Here is an 18,001-nt window from a genome sequence, read left to right on the forward strand (position 1 = left end):
ATCGAAAGTTAATTACATAATAATTATAATGTATTGTGTTATGTCATATTTGGATTTTGTACTATTTGTTGGTATAGGTAAAAGAAATTATTATGTTATAATATGAGCACAATATTAACGAATATCAATAGAACTCTTACAAAGACAAGAGTGCTATAAGGAAGTTTAAGACCCTCTTTTTTTCCTTGATTCTATAGTTGGATTTTCGTTTGCACGCTTTCCAAGTTTCTAAACGGTGTCATTTTTAAACAACATTTTAACTTTCTAGAAGTCAATTCATTCATGTATACCCTCAAATAGCTATCACATAAATCAGATAATTCATCAATTTCAGCTGTCCTAAACCCTAAGTAGTATATATTTTTTTCATGCGAGTCATGGTGATCATTAAATTAGGGATCAACGGATAATCAAAGTCGTAAGATGAATATGTACAAACTACTATCAACAACTGTAAATTGGTGCCAAAATTAATTGCTACTAATTAGACATCTAATGGCTTGCTAGCCACATAATTAATTTCTCTCGACATGTATATAAACATGCACGAAGCTAGAACAAATATTACCATATGCCCCATACATATATATTAAGCGGTTAATATTCTAATTACATGTGTTAAGTCCTTTAAAATTTCTTAAAGTGCTCTCAAGCTGTCACGTGGTGCTCTAATAAATTAGAGGAAATATTAGAAATTCTATGGAAAGAAAAGCAAAGTATCCATTACTTGATTTTCGGTTAAATCGGTACGCCCAATATTATAAACCGTTATATTAAATTGATCTTAGAGCAAACTAAATATTGCAAGGTCCCACCTCTCATCCCCTGGCATAGGTACGCACCTACGTACGTGGGTACGTACGCTTTCCATCCCTTTTTTCATTTTTCCCTTTCTTTTTCTTTCTATGCATACACTTCCCTCCCCCCTTTCCTACTATATCATGCGCCTTCATGAGACAATTTATCACAAGAATTTTGAGTATCTTGCTCTCGTATTTTTTATTTGTGGCCATACAACACGGTATGTATATGAATGGCCTGTATGATATTTAACTAGCAATAGTTTATTATTTACTCGAGAAAAAAATGATTCAAAAGTCGTAAGTACTTAATTCATCTCCTACTCAAAGTTTGTGAATGGTTTTTTAAGATACATTAAGAAAAATAGAACCCTTAAATAATCATAAAATGACATTATCCGAGCTTTAGTTTGCCCTTAATCTATGAGACAAAATTTTTGAACAACAATAATCTTATCTTTCAATAATATAAGTGCCCGCGCATGCGCGCGGGCCACCTTCCTAGTTACTTTAAAAATCATATCAATCCATTTTCCAAAAATAAATTATTAATACTTAATTGATCATGTACTAATTAATTGTTCTGTTTTTGCGTACGCGAGAGATGAGTTCTCAACCGAAAATTTTGATAATTTAACACTTTTTTCGTTGCACAATTACTTTAACACTTGTGAGGATGACATATGGGACCATCTAAGTAAATGAAAGTGGGTCAGGATATGATGGCAAATAATCAAAACCCATTTTAAGAAGTGTTAAATTATCAAATACTCCCTCCGTTTCTAAATATTTGACGCCGTTGACTTTTTTAAATATGTTTGACCGTTCGTCTTATTCAAAAAATTCAAGTAATTATTAATTCTTTTCCTATTATTTTATTCATTGTTAAATATACTTTTATATATACATATAGTTTTATGTATTTCATAAAAACTAGTTTTTGAATAAGACGAATGGTCAAACATGTGCTAAAAAGTCAACAGTGTCAAATATTTAGAAATGGATGGAGTATCTCGTTATCAACCCCGTCTACAGAACACAACCTATAAGTAGTTTTGTGAAATTTGGTCTAAAATCTAGTTTAACAACTGTTTAATTTTCTACACAACCGCTGATTGGAAGCAGGGTATTTAAACAGTGCAAGGGAGTACGTTGAAGGCGGCAAACCCTGGAGAAGGAGAACATTGCAACGGCCATGGACAGACTCCAGAAGAGCTCCCCCGTGAGGTGGAGTTCCCACATAGGCGAGGCTGCCCCGTGACCGTGAGCTCCACCACCGGGAGCAGCAACCATGCTGCAAGTGACCGTGTCGGCGGCCGCCGTGGTCACGCCCGCGGTCAGATTCGCCTGATCTATGTCGTAGAACGGGCGCATGACGTGCAGATCGGCCAGCGGGCTAGCCAGGTTCACCACCATGAACAGCGTGAGCGCGAGGTTGAGCAGAAATATCCCGACGACCACCGGGAGAAGGCTGCTCCACTGGTCGCACACCATGCCGAACGCCCTGCGCACGATTCGGAGGGCTGCACGCACTCCAGTGGGATCCTCCTCCATGGGCGGCATGGGCAAAACGGAGCTGGATCGAGCTGGGTAGCTGGGCCGCTGGCCGGAGATCGATGGAGGGACGCCTAGCTAGCCTACCAGTGTCAATATTGGCGCGAACGCGAAACATATGAGTAGAGGAAGCCCCGGAGTTGATGACGTGGGGGCGGCCTTGTAAGATAGTACTAATGCACATAGAGAAACTAGTGAACCATGTGCATCTACACCTAGGTTCATATAGGAGATTCATATAGCCTCTTTCATCTTCTTCAATTTAAATTTACGATGATCTGTGAAAGTTGGATGGTTATATTTACGATGATCATCCGGTTTTGATATAGGATGTCATTGACTTTTCATTGTGCGTTGGCTGTTTGACTCATTCAAAAAAACTATACGCAAATATGTAAACATACTAGTCATGTTTAAAGTATCTTTACTGATAAATAATACAAATCATAATAAAACTGGCTGGGGTGGCTCACGCAATTGCACGACTAGCACCCATACATAATTGTCTAAAAAAAATATTAAATAGTATCTCGTTGCCATAAAGGTTTTAAAACATCTGATTGTTGTGGGATTCAATTTTAAAAGTTTTTAACAGTCACACCAATCACCATTCTCTACGTCTTTGCCAAATTTATTTACTTTTTCAACCTAGCTACCATGATTTTACTCATTTTCCTTGGAACCTTTTAAAAACAAACCTTATAGTTTTTAAAGTTCTTCATTGTCTTGTCAAATTCCCTTTTTATAGTTTTTAGGAGTTCCATCAGAATCAAAGCTGGAGTTTGTCCACCTATTTGGACTTGTATTATAGTGTATCCGTTTGATATAGTACTTGTTTTAATTTTATCCGGAATACTATTATCAAAGTTAATTTATATCATCAAAGTCTGGTCGGTATAATCAAAAGTTCTAGATTTTTTCTTTTTCTCTAATTAACGTGATAACTTCTAGCCTCCATAGTGAACGTGGTGTCTACTTTGAAACTTATCTTAATAACATATAATAGATAAATAATTATTACATAGTTATATAAAAAGTAACATATCCTATGCACACAAGCTTCCCGTGCACACTAACTACCAAATTTTACGAAAAATTTTACAAAAAAAATTAGACATTTACTCCTAATAGTATTATACATATCTGAAAAGTCTCATATTCAAATTCATTGTATTTTAGCCATAACAAGAAAAAAAGATAAAATCCCGACAGTTTTAAAGGAAAAAATCTATCGGAATTTTGTCTTTCTTTTGTTACGGCTAAAATATAATGAATTTAAAGATATGATTTCACATGTATGTGTAATTCTATTGGAAGTATGCGTCCAATTTTGTTTAGAATTTTCTTTGATATTTAATAGTTGGTGTGCACGTAGTGTGCCCGGGAAGCTTTTGTGCATAGGATATGTTCCCATATAAAAAAATGAAGGATCAAACATAAATTTAAAAATTAATGACATTGTCATAAATTAAAAACCGGAGAGATCGAGTATATCATACTTTTCAAGCATATATAGATATTTTTTTTCAAAAAAGATAACCGGCAACAAGTATTTAATTTAATTAAGACGAGAGGGAGAAAGCTTTAGCCATAAATTAATTTTATTACTTGGTTCATTTTTTTCACGTCTTAGTGGTCGTGCAAAAACAACTAAAGCCATAGTCCAAAAAGAAAAAAAATTACAAAGTGACTATACAAACGTGCAAAACTAAATTTATTCTACACGTACGTGTGAAGAATAAATCACTAATTTTGAACCAATTCTATACAGTATTTGGTGCGAGATTTTTTTTTCCTCAAAATGCAAATCAGATCTGGCCTTGTTTAATGAGAAAGTTTAATTATGGAGGATAGCGCGCGCGCACCTAGATTGATAAAACAAATTTTCAGTGCTCTCGTATATCAATTTGCCAGAGCGAGTACTCTACTCATGAAGGATTTGCAGCGAGATCTAGCAATCGTATGTCACCTTTTTAACGTGTGCTCGCGGTTCTCAAAAAAAAAAAAAAAAAAAACGTGTGCTCGCATATAGTTTATGAGCGTTTCGCATGGAGCGTGTATTGTTTCATTGACACGTTCCCCGGCCGGCCGTAGCATTACATTGACATGACAAATGACAAATAATAAATTATGCCAAAAAAAAAAGAAAGTCAACTTAAGTCACATGAAGTATTAAATGTAGGAAGAAACCAATTACATAGATTGTGTGTAAATTGCGAGACAAATCTTTTAAATCTAATTGCGCCATGATTTGACAATGTGGTGCTACAGTAGATATTTGCTAATAACGGATTAATTATGCTTAATAAATTCGTCTCGCAGTTTTCTGGCGGAATTTGTAATTTGTTTTGTTATTAAACGTAACAACTAAACCCAAAAATTTTACCCAACTAAATAAGGCCTAAGTACAGCGAATGTTTGATCGAAAGAGTGCGCAAGAGGAAACTTTTGTTTGTTACAGGGTGATGGTCGATTGTCAATACAGAGAGGGTGATCTTCGGCAGCGTTCAAGCCGACCTCCGTTAATACTAGGCTAGAAGCATCCCCAGGTGTATTAACTGGAAAATGACGCTTATAACATGAGAATTCACTGAGAAGTAAATTAGAGATGTAATTTTTCAAATAAAACACAATAAAGCTCCGAGTCTAAGTGAATTTTTAGCTGAGTTTTACCAAGTGTTTTGAAATATCATTAAATCAGATTTGTTAGATTTATTCAAAGATTTTCGTAGAGGAAGTTTGCCTCTTACTCACTCAATTTCGGTCCTACTATATTAATGCCTAAGTACAAGGAGGCTGTTAAGATTCAATAATATAGGTCTATATAGCTGAAGAGTTCTGGATAGTAAGAATGAATAAAGGGAATGAAAGTAAGCAGTAAATACGTATGTAAACTATTGTAGCAAGTAAGGGTATGAAATCATAGAAATCAGATAGGGACAAAAGGAAACACGAATTATATCACCGAAGTTCGGATACAAAGATCTTACGTCTCTACTGTGGGACTCTAAAGAGCCAGATCACTTTTGATCCTAAGCCTCACCAAGCTAGTAACTAGGATGAAGATATAGTCCCCGAACAACTTCCAAGGTGTAACACCATTTCCAAGCACACACTAAGGTCTACACATGGACAACAACCACATACTTCCGGTGAAGCTTGTTATACCAAGTAACCTCCTAGAAACTAGCTCGGTTTTCACTCAATTATGTTTTCCCCTCCGAAGGTGAGGGAAAACCTTCACAAACTTTCTCGGAGTATCCACAACGACCGGATACTTGTGGGTGACACCTAACTGGCTAGGAGGAGAACCCCCCACAAATAACAAGCTCGATGATGAAGGTTGAACTTGATCCCAAGTGCTCAACTCAATTCAAACAAACTCTCTAGATCCAACCCGTCTCTTCATCACAAGAATTTTGTTCATGAACCCAAGCGGAAAGATGTTAGAAACCCTAAGAAACTAGGTTTGGAAGGTGTAATAGCTACTTGCTCAAAGTAGGGTGGTGGGAGTTACGGCTCCATTGTTTCGTTTATTCTAGGAATAAGCTAGCCAAACATCCTATTTGTAAACGATAAATAATTGGCGATTTAAAAGTAAAGGCTAAAAAATAAACTAGGATGAAGAATCCCAAAATCAACTATAAATTTAAGGTTGAAAATTTAAATTTTGCCTTATAGGTATAAGTATAAGCGAAAAGATGAGGCACTTAAATGCTCGCACCCACCCAGAACTAGTTGTTACTCACAAAATTCAAATACCAGAGACTCTAGTCCAGCCGAACCAGAGTATCCGGTGACACTTGCAACACTTCGGGAAAGAAAGACCGAAATCTATGGTTGTAACTATTGGAGTCTCAGGTCGGCTCGAACTGCCAGTAGAGAAAGTGTTCCAAAGTCTTTAGCCTCGAGCACCGGACTCTCCTGTCTAGCTTTTCAGATAAGCAGTGAAAGTCGACGGAGGTTCCGGTTGCCCCTTTTTCCTTGCGAGTGTGGTGCCATTTGTCTCTCTATAAGAATCAAGGAAGCATGGGTACTTGGAAAGCAGCGTGATCCTTTAACACGAATCCTATAGTACTATACAAGTGATCCCCATTTAGTGTAGTTATTACTAATTTTCTGAGCTGTGGTTAAGCCACGTCATCCCGTTGATTCACATCCGTTTGATTAAATCTCGATGGTCCTCTACGTCGTCAGCCGTTCCAATGTCGGGGCCGCTCGATTAAATCTTGATGGTCTACTGCGTTGGCACTGAAGCGTCTGAGCAGCCAAGCGATCCTATGAGAACGCAGCCCACATCCACATGTGAAGCCCAATAGTCCCAGCGTGTGCCAACTGTGGGCATGCGCGCCTCTCCCGTGACACGAGGGGTCGCCCCTCCCCCTATGAGGTCACACCTTGTCACATCCTGATTTTTTTTTTAGGATTTATAAATTATTTAATAAATTATTAATAGAATTTATATTAAATGATCTTTAATTTACAAGTGAAGTTAAATGTGGGAAATAAAATTTCCTAAATATAAAGCATGGATGGATTTAATTTTTATTAAATTCTCCATGATTAAGTCAACTCTCTGAAATATTCTCGGATTTTTCGGAGCTCAATTCCTAAATGATACAAAGAACAGTTCAGTAATTATTTGATCAATAATGATCTAATTATAATTGTTAAGTGCTTTTCTTGTTTAAAATCCTTAAATTATAAATTGTTGTTTAAAAGGAATTATTAGAAATGATTTTAAAAGCCTAAAAGAGAAGATCTAATTTTAATTTGCTAAATCTCAATATAAAATTGGGCTAGATAAAATTTTATTAAATACTTTGCTTAATTCTATAATTCCTAGATTTTTCTGGGATTTATTTGAGCTAAGGAAGTATTTTTAATAAATGGAATTGCATTTCATGAATAATTTAAATTGAAAAAGGTTTTTAAAAGTCTTCTTTTGGCTTTGGGCCGAAAGTCGGCCCAAAACCCCTCTCTCTTTCTCTCTCCCTCCCCGGCCCAATCGGCCCAGTCAGCCCGCGCTCCTTCCTTTTCTCTCTCGGTGTCGCTGACAGGTGGGTCCCACCTGTCAGGTTCGTCTTCCTCGCGCCGTCGCCGCCGCCCGAAACCCTAGCGCAAGCCACCGCCGTCTCCTTCCAAATTCGGCCGCGCCTTTCCTTCTCCGGCCGAATTGATTGAGGGCAATTGATCCTTGAGATCTCCTCTTCCTTTTCTCTCTTGGAAACATCGGCTAATTTTCTTTGGAAACCGGTGGATTTGAGTTGGATTCGGATTCATCTCTCTCCTCTAACCCCGACCTTTCCTTCTCGTCGCCGGCAGCCGTGGGCCTTCGCCGCCGCCTCCTTGCCCCTTTAAAAGGACCCCCGGTGTCTCCGCTACCCGCCGCCTCTCTCGCCTTCGCCCGCCGTCGTGTGTAGCGCCCTAGCCTCGTGAGCTTTTGCGCCGCCGTCGCCGCCGTTCGTCCAGCCGTGCGCCGCCGTCGCTACGGTCGTCGTCGTCACTCGGGAAGGCCACCGTCGGGATCGCCAAGTCGTCGCCGTCCCCGTCCGCCGCTTCGCCGTCGCCGAAGATCGCCGGAGCACCGTCGCCGCCGTCGACCCGATCTCCGCCGCCGCTTCTTCCTCGTCGCCGTCGCCGTCCGTTGTTCCTCCGCCGCTTCTTTGGTCACCGGTGAGTTCGCCGCGCCGCGCTCTACGTCCTGGTGCCCTCCGTTCTCGTCGTCGCGCCGTCGTTCGCCGGCGAGCCTGCGCTCCCGAGCCGCCGCCGGTGCTGACGTCATCGCTGCCGTCATCGCTGACGTCATCGTCGCTGTTCCCGTGAGCCGCGGTGGATCCGTTCGATCTCGGCCGTCCGTTTTGGATAGGGTTGATCTCGGCCGTCCGTTCCCGTGAACCGCTGCCGTGCACCCGGTCCACCGCAAACCCTAGCCGCTGACGCAATAATCCTTCTTTTCCTTTTCAAAAATAATTCATTATTGCGTCATAATTCAATTAAAATCCATATAAGTGTTTTAATCCGATTTAATCTTTAAAAATTCATAACTAATTCATTTGAACTCAGTTTAATGTGGTTCAAGTTGCAAAAATTATATAAAATAAAGATCTACATATTAAAGTTGTCCATAAATTGAATTAAATTTATTTAATTCTTTTTAAATGGGCTTTAAATAGATTTAATCTTGTAAAATTCGTAATAAATTCATTTGAAGTCAGAATGAGGCCGTTCAAGTCTCATAATTCATCTAAAATTATGATCTACATGTTTGTTTATTTTTTATGTATTGTTTATTTGGTTTTTATTAGTCTTTTTCCTCGTTTTGCGTGATAGCTTGTCGTTTCCGTCGTTGCGAAGGTTCGCGAGTGCGCCGGAAGTATTCAAGAAGATTAATTGAAGACCGATTATTGCAAGGCAAGTCACACAGATCCTAAACACAATCCTTTGAGCATGTTGATCCTATATTTAAATTCTCTATTTATTTCAACTGTGCATTTATTTTCGAATGTCACTGGGTGGTGTGAACCTATTCCTTTGTTATGGCCTGTTTGCATTGATTACTTTATTCCTTGATACCTTGGGTGATTATAATTGGACTAGTTGAGCTTTATATATATTGGTTCAACTAGATATTAGATATAATTGCTTAGCCATGCTTAGAAACATTAGCACACTATTGGGATAACTTATGACTCATTATTTAATGATGGCTTAATGATAGTTCACGATGGTCAATCGTGATTGGTTAATTAATTACTTGCCAACTAAAACTTGATAATGGTGGGTTGTGAGCACATGGTTTTGAGAGTCGTGCTCATGACAATTAAGGACCGGTTCGCGAGCTACTATTGTGAAACATTAATCGTGCCAACCACAAGCCAGCGTGGGCAACGGCTTTACCTTTTGTATAGCATGATTCATTGCGGAGCACCAGACTGAGTAGTGGTGGAGATAAGCCCACGGGGGTCGCTGGGGAGTCCATGCCTTGTTTTATAAGGGGGTGATTATGATCCAGGAATGGTGCACTGTGGTGAGTTGTGTTGTACAAAGGGTATTGTCACAGCCTCTATTCGGGTACTTTCCAGTATCGCGACGCATGGTAGACATGATGTTGAGGCTGTGTCTTGTGGGTACAGTGGTACACCTTTGGCCAGAGTAAAACTATTCGAATAGCCGTGCTCGCGGTTATGGGCGAGTTGAGCAATGTTTTTCGTGATTAGTCTCACACCTCTCACAATAATTATGGATGTTATAACTGGTAATAATTTGCTTAGCTCTGGTTTGGAATGGATAATTCCTGGTTTGGAGATTAGATCTGTACAGCCGGGTATGGTTGTTTCAGAATGGTTGGGCCTGAGCAGCATGGGCATGTTGTTCAGTGTTGATTAAAATTTCTGATTAATTACTCCACTGTTTTACTTCTCTTAAATGTTTTGTTAAATGCTGCTTTTACAAATGAGCCTATATTATGCCATCCTTTGGTATCCTTGTGCACTTGCATATTTGCTGTGTGGCTTGTTGAGTATGTCATATGCTCATTCTTGCAATAATCAATCAACCTCAGTTGAAGACAAGTTGCGAAGGAGAAGACGTTTGGCTTATACCCCAGTTGAGCTGCCTGTGGGAGTGGAGCCGGAGCTTCGCTAGATTTTATTTTCCGCTGCAGTTTTCTTCTTGGTGAGGACTTAGTGCCTCTTAAGTAAGTACTTATCGTTTTAGTTAATTTGATGAATCTGTATATTAAATTGTCAGTTTGTGTACCTCGGCTGATTCCTGGATGAGGATTTTATGCACAAATAAGTTTGGAAATCACTTGTGAATTTCCGGGCGTGACACACCTCCACCAGACCACCACATGCCTCCTTCGCCCCAAATTCCTAACAAGCGATCGATCGCTGGCAGCGATGGGTCCCTCCCCCCCTTCCCCCCCACCCCCACACACAATTTTCTTTTTTTTTTGACACCGCATTACTTTCCTATTTTACTAAATTTATACACCTAAAGTTTGTACATCTCAAGTTTACACATCTAAAATTTATACACCTAAAGTTTAGAGACCCAAAGTTTATAAGTCAAAAGTTTATATATCCGATTCAAATTTAAATTTGAATTCAAATATTTTTATATATACTATTTCTATACATCTAAAGTTTATACACCTGAAGTTTATAGACCCAAAGTTTATAAGTCAAAAGTTTATATATCCGATTCAAATTTGAATTTGAATTCAAATATTTCTATATATAGTATTTCTATACATATAAAGATTATACACCTAAAGTTTATAGACCCAAAGTTTATATACCCGATTCAATTTGAATTTAAATTCAAATATTTTTTATATATAGTATTTCTATACATAAATTTTTCGAACTTTATTTTTTTTTTAAATTTTATGGTGTAGTAGGAACAGAAGAAGGGGTGGAAAAGGGGGGGAGAGGAGCGTGTAGCCGTGTAGGGGGGATGGGGGGTGATCGCTGTGAGCGATCACCCGCCCATTAGCAAGCCCCTCGCCCATGCTTTGAGATTTGTAACAGATACGAGGGCGATAGAACGTACAAGACATAATTTTTTTTTGGAATTGCTACCTAGTTGTTGACAGTTTTGTTTTCTACAATTTTTCGACTTTTTGGGCCTCAGATCATGCTTTGAAATTTGTAATAGATACGAGGGGCGATAGAACGTACAAGACATAATTTTTTTTTTGGAATTGCTACCTAGCTGTTGACAGTTTTGTTTTCTACAATTTTTTGATTTTTTGGGCCTTGGATCATGCTTTGAGATTTGTAATAGGGGTGACATGGAATAAAAATGTGACAATTTTTTCCTACAATTTTTCGATTTTTTGGACCTCAGATCATGCTTTGAGATTTGTAATAGATACGAGGACGATAGAACGTACAAGACAGAATTTTTTTTTTCGGAATTGCTTCCTAGCTGTTGACAGTTTTTTTCCTACAATTTTTCGATTTTTTGGGCCTCAGATCATGCTTTGAGATTTGTAATAGGGATGATGTGCTTCCTAGCTGTTGACAGTTTTTTTTCCTACAGTTTTTCGATTTTTTGGGCCTCAGATCATGCTTTGAGATTTGTAATAGGGATGATGTGGACTACAAATTTTCGATTTTTTGGGCCTCAGATCATGCTTTGATATTTGTAATAGGATTTTTTGGGCCTCAGATCTTGCTTTGAGATTTGTAATAGGGATGATGTGGAATAAAAATGGCATGTACGTGCGAATAGGGATTCGAACTGACAACCTGCATGTTACGAAAGCGAGCCTCTCCCATAGTGAGCTAACCCCATTTTTTACACTTATAATCAAGTTTGATACTACCTTATCTCAAAATATAAGCATTTTTAGAGGTGGGCACGGTTATTAAGAAAATAGGTAGAAATAAATGATGAAGGGTCGTGATTGGTTGAGTAGTTAAGATAGGTGGGAAAAGTGAATGGTGGAGAGTTGTGATTTGTTGTGAAGAGAATGTTAGTGGAGAAGTTGTTATATTTTGGAACAAATCTTGAGGACTAAAAGTTGTTATATTTTGGGACGGAGGGAGTATATATACATACATATATATATATATATATATACATACATATATATATATATATACACATACATATATCGGTACACACTATTTATTACAATCTAATTTTACACTATAAGTATACAATGTAGTTACATTTGACAGACTTCTTTCTCTTAAAATCTATCGAATGTTATATAGCTGGGTTTTATTTTGTTTTGTTGTCTATTTTACAGGAAGGTAAGTTGCGTATATACTATTTATTATTTTTGTCTCATGTCCTTTGCAGCAAAAGGGTTGTGCGGTGTTGACCCTTGCAGCTTGCTTCAAGAGCATGTTTGTCATATCGTCCTTTTTATCTTTCTTAAAATCTTCTTTCTAATATCGTTCTTCATCTGACGCGGATGGTTGTCGAGAAGATCTTAGTCATTGTGCGCGGCAGCGTCGTTACGACGGATGTCCTGTCTGTTGTTGTTCCTGGTCTCCCTGTAAAGCGCCAAGACCATCGTGCACACGAATGACTGCATAATGACATGTAGCAGCGCTGCAACGAGCGAGAACCTCACCACGTCAGCGGTCGTGTCGTCATGTCGAGAAACCGCAGTAGTCACCACATGGTGCTGATGATAGACGAGACGATATTTCAAGAGCAGGTGGTAGACGATTTCCAAGGCTTCGCGCACCAAAATAATCATGACACCGACAACGTACACGTTCTTGAGTTTTTGGCCTGCAAGCTCCCACGCCCTCTCGACTGCCCTGAAGTTATGGACGTCTTCTTGCGAGATGACGACGGCGGTGAGCAGATACCCGTAGCCGAAGGCGGCATCGAATTTGCGGGAGAGGTCTTGGAAACCGTTTGCTTGCAGGGTTCCCAATACGAAGTTCCCCATGACCTCCCACACGACTATTGCAACGGCCACGCTCAGGCACTCCTTCAATAAGCTTCTAATTCCTCGTCTATGTTGCCCTCCTCCTGCACGCGTTCCAGGTTAATTAATTCTGTACATTGATCGATATATTGTTCAGTGTTTTATACTTTTAAAATTACGAGACAGGTGAGGTTGACAACCTTGAAGGAAGAACATAGCCTTAGAGAAGAGGAAAATTGCCATGACCGTAGACACATCCCATAAGAGCTCCCCTGCGACATCGAGTTCCCACAAAGGCGACGCTAATTCCTTCCCCTCTCCACTACCGGCTGCTGCTGACTTGGTCGAATTCTCCTCTACTTCATAGAACGGGCGCAAGGCGTCGAGATTGACCGCCTGCTGGCTGGCCATCTTCACCCAAAGTATCATCAGTACGAAGTTGACGCAAAGCATCACGAACGCCACAAGTAGCAGCCGCCACCGCTTGCCTCGTGTCTCAGCGAACGCCTCGCGCACGATCCTCAGGGCTGTACGTGCGCCCGTCGGATCGCGCTCCCGACCGACCTCGTCCATGATGGCCAACTCGCTAGATCTCTTGGTCGGCCGGCCGACCGGAGACGGATATATATATATATATATATATATATATATATATATATATATATATATATATATATATATATATATATATATATATATATATATATATATATATATATATATATATATATCGCACCGGCACCAGCAGATGCTGAGCAGATCGACTTGGCGCGGTGGCTGTGACAGTAGAGCGAAAGCCGCGAACACGAACTAAATAAGCAGATGCAGCAACGGATTTGATGACGAGGGTGTATGCATGCATCCAAATGCGCACGTAGCGTACGTATCTGTTTGTCCGAGCAAGCACGCTACTATATGTCATCGTTTAACAGGTGTGCCCATTGTTTATGAATTATGAGTATTTCGCATGAGAGTTAATTATTTTCTGTCCTCGAGTAGATATCATATTTTGTAGTGTGTACTTTGGGAGAGGGACAGATTAATTTGGTACCTACACTACTATACCTCTTGGCAGCTCTAAATGACCATCAAATCACCCATAGAAACCATATTCGGGAAAATGACGGAACAAGGAGAACCAATAAGTATCACATAAAATTGCCACTGGAAAGTACTCAATATATATCAGTGAATAGGATGGCGCAACCACCACCAATTGATGATATTACGTTTAAAATTAAGTTGCAAACTTAAGCACTCAACTATGAAATCATTCACGTTGGACTAAAAACATCCAGTGCTGTTACTATCAAAATATCGCCGGCTTAAATACAATCATTTTAAAGAGGAACAACGTATAGGGATATGCATGGTTTCACTTCATCAGAAATCTCTTAGGTAGAAGGACTTGATATCGAGATACTGAGTCACGGACATATCGGAAATAGGCTGGAAAATACTATTTTTTTCTGTCTATCTTGAGAGTGAGGTGAGCTCAAGATATATTGATATCGTATTGTATATTGATATGAAAAAAAATTTCTCTTATTTGCTATAGACTGGGACCGGCTTATATAACTCTTGAAGATACAGAGGATGTTACATCCTTACCCTTAATGGCACATTGGAAGTTACTACAGTACTCTCATAAAGTCAGAAACCCTAGGAATCTAGATGTGCATTCGAGTGGTCCCCCATAGCTACTGGTGCTAGCTTGCAGAATAGTTAGAATGGTCCCCGCAGCATCTTACAAAGAATATTCCCCCGCCTGATGGCGTGACCGTCAAGCTCCATTGTCCCTTGTCGAATAATATTTGTCGTTTCTAGCGATTGGTACTTATGGGGTTCACAAGATTAAGGAGAGATTGTGGCATAGGGAAAAAATCAAAATGATCAATAGTGTGGTTTTGTGAAACTTGAAAACCATAATACATGGGGTTACGTGGCACACGCCAAAATCTTAATGGTTTTGTGTAACATGGACCATAATAGATGGGGTTTTATTAAATTTACTCGGTCCTTTCTAGTACAAATACGATGGTAATTTCCTCTCTTATTTAATATAATATATCTCAACTAAAAAAGACAAAAAGGTAAATTTTGAAAATGTGTTGATTGCTGCATATTAATGAAAATCAGGTGCTTATTGTTTTAAAAATTTAAACGGGTTTGGGGGCACATATTATACAATTGAAATTGTTATACATAAATCCTGCTTACTAAATTGAAACAGAGTAGCACTTCATGAAAAAAATTGCAATGTTCACAACAACACATGTTTGGAATAATCCAAGGATGTGATTGGTATAAAAACATTTAAAGGAAGATCTGTTCACCATCCAGTTAGGTTATCATAATATACAACGTTTACTATGAAAAAAAACACACAGTTCTAAGGAACAACTTGTGGGAACCACATTTCTGTTTTCTAACATTTTACATCACTACTTTTAGCATTACCAAGTTCTTGATATATGTTGAACCCATCTGTAGTTGAAATAAGCATGTTATATATAATAACATATAGATGTTGGGAGTAATGCTCACGAGATGTGTTAGCTTAGGTCTGAAAGTTCGAACTTTTTTTTATTAAATAGAATGTGGACGTTTGTTATTGTTGCCTAACAATATAAATTTTGTTGTGACAAACATAAATACCTTGTGTGTGTGTGCGCGCGTGCGTGGATGTGCTTTGCCAAATCAAAGTTGATGTTCTGAAGCACAAACGAACAGGGCCTACCGACAATAATATCTATAACTGTGGATTCACCGTGGTTTTCCACCCAAACCACCTAGAGCCGATAGAGGTACTAGTTATCACAGCCAGTTTATGGCACCAACCGACGTTGTTGTATCACTGTCGATGCGTGCTACAATCCGACAATTGTACAACACTATCATTGTCTATTGGTGATATAGACTGGCAGCAAAACAACACAACCGGTTCATACCATGAACCAGAGTGCTACTACCAATCCGACAATTTATTATGTTTATCTTGACTGTTTGGGCTGTGTAAATTACTGCCTGTTCACGGCAAGAACTGGCATTGATAAGTTGACCTCAATTATTAGTGGTTACCCCCCTCTCATCCGCTGTCCAAGCAGCCCATTCTGCTCATGTTAGAAGCGAGGGAGCTAGTGGAAACACTTCAATGCCTTCAAAAGGGGAGGAATTCCTAGGGTACGGCAGGCATCACAATGGCTATAACTAGCCACTCATTGATAGTGGAGTGGGAGGGTGAGAACATTGAAGGATTTGTGGCGGTGTCAGTGGATCGGGAGGGTTTGGCGGAGGTGGCTGGGAATACGAAGTATCACGGTGCTAGGATGAGACCGATGAGACCATGGAGAAAATACGATGTCGAGATCCAATCTGATGGGAAACGGCAAGGAGGGCCAGGAGCGAGTGTGGCTAGGGATGTTAGATATCGTTGAGGCAGTGTGGGCATATGACATGGCAGTGAGGGTGATCCATGGGGATGCCAAGACAACTTCCCTCATGCGTTGATGCCGACACCTACAAAACCTATCATGAGGTTGCTGATGGTGTACTTTGGCTTTGTGGACTTGTTGTGGTCAGTAGTTCTAACACCACAACGTGGTGTACGGCGCTGTAGCAGATGTGCTTTGCTACTGGCATCACCTTCTGCAGCTTATTTTCCCTAAACCAAGCTTCCAAAACAGTAATGTCCAATGTGCGGACTGTCTAGACCATGCATCTTTCTTTTTTACCTGCACCAATATGTTTGATGGTTTGTGTCACGCCCAGAAATTCCCGAATAGAATTCCAAGCAGAATGTGCACTAAAATCCCGGTCCAGGACCGGCCGGGGTACACAAACGACAATGTTGATATTCAGATCCACATCTTACAAATATCATAAAAATCTTACATAAATGCAGCGGAAAAAACGAAAGACAACAGGAGCTAAGCCTTGACTAGAACTGCAGCGGGAACACCACTCCACAGGCATCCTCGTCGGCACGGACGAAGCCTACTCCTTGGAGAAACCACCATCTGACACATACTCGTACTCTGGGGTTGGAAAAAATAGAGCAAGACTGAGTACTACCCACTGTACTCAGCAAGTCATACCGGAATAGGGGTATGATGCAGGGAATTATCAAAGGAGAGCTAGAGTGGTTCATTTGCATAAAGCGAGCATTTATAAACAGAAGTTGAAAGAATTAAACAGTTGCAATAATTAATTAATATTGATCATCCGCTGTCCAACGCTATCCCACGTTGCAACAGGCCCAACCATCTACCTATACTATCCAATTTCATTAGACTAAACTAGGGTAAGACTAATCACGATGAATCTGGTTGACCGCCCATAACCGCGGGCACGGCTATTCGAATAGTTTTACTCTGATCAGAGGTGTACAACTGTACCCACAAGACACAGCCCCACGACACGTTTCCGTGCGCCGACATGCCACCACGACATACCGGAAAGAGGCCGTGACAGGACCCTTCGCATAACCCCCTCTAACCAAGCACACCACACCTCAGGTTTCACCCCCACTCCTCGCAAGGCAGCGGGCAGTCCCCTCTCGTGCCTAGGTGAATCCGGAAGCGACAGAGGCCGTCGCAGGGCCCGCCCCGCTCCATCACGCCCACCCTTGCCTGGATGCGTCAGCTAGAGGAAAGCTACACTACAAGCCCAGCCGTTGCCCACGCTGGCTTGTGGTAAGTACGATAAGTTCTTCCAGGGCATCCCGCGAACCGGTCCTTAACTGCCATGGGTGCGACTAGCAAAACCATGCACCCACAGCCCACCATGTGATTCATTTTAATTAACCAACACCAAAACGGTGGTACTAAACCAACCTTGCCAATTGAACCTAAAGGCTATATTTTAGTGAGCTTTCCCCATTGTGTGCTAGTGGAACTAAGCATGGCTAAGCAATTCCTAGTCCAAAATATATTCATGTTATAACCCAAGCTAACAAAGGGGCATGATATCAAAATGGCATGGCTGTAACAATAGGTAAACACCCCATAGTAACATTATAAAACAATGCAATATTTGAAGAAAAACAATAGAGCATTTGCAATATAGGATCAACATGTTCAAGTGACAAGCATGACTTGCCTTACTCTACTGCTGGAGGAACCTCGGCGTCTATTTCGAAGTACACCGGAGCGTCGGAAGAACCGGAATCTAGCGACATACAAGGCAAACATTGCAAACAGGTTATAAGACTACTGAAACAGGGAACAAAACCATTTTTAATGGA

The 18,001-nt window shown here is 40.1% G+C and overlaps 1 protein-coding gene across 1 annotated transcript; it reads right to left on the reverse strand.

Moving 5' to 3' along the window:
• Positions 1 to 11,878: 11,878 nt before the first annotated feature.
• Positions 11,879 to 13,392, reverse strand: LOC107276434 (uncharacterized). The gene is made up of 2 exons (XM_015763567.3): positions 12,957 to 13,392; positions 11,879 to 12,860 (listed from the first exon to the last, which is right to left on the reverse strand). Exons 1-2 carry the CDS (start codon positions 13,327 to 13,329, stop codon positions 12,307 to 12,309), a joined length of 927 nt encoding a protein of 308 aa, XP_015619053.1. The 5' UTR covers positions 13,330 to 13,392; the 3' UTR covers positions 11,879 to 12,306.
• Positions 13,393 to 18,001: the final 4,609 nt, after the last annotated feature.

This window comes from Oryza sativa, chromosome 12 (assembly GCF_034140825.1).
Source record: "Oryza sativa Japonica Group chromosome 12, ASM3414082v1".
Taxonomy (NCBI): domain Eukaryota; kingdom Viridiplantae; phylum Streptophyta; class Magnoliopsida; order Poales; family Poaceae; genus Oryza; species Oryza sativa.

Bases quoted from the DNA above. Each gene is read 5' to 3' on its own strand.
- LOC107276434 (XM_015763567.3), bottom strand. From the start codon at position 13,329: ATGGACGAGGTCGGTCGGGAGCGCGATCCGACGGGCGCACGTACAGCC. The intron at 12,861-12,956 runs GTTGTCAACCTC...GAACGCGTGCAG, and splicing joins GGCTATGTTCTTCCTTCAAG to GAGGAGGGCAACATAGACGA.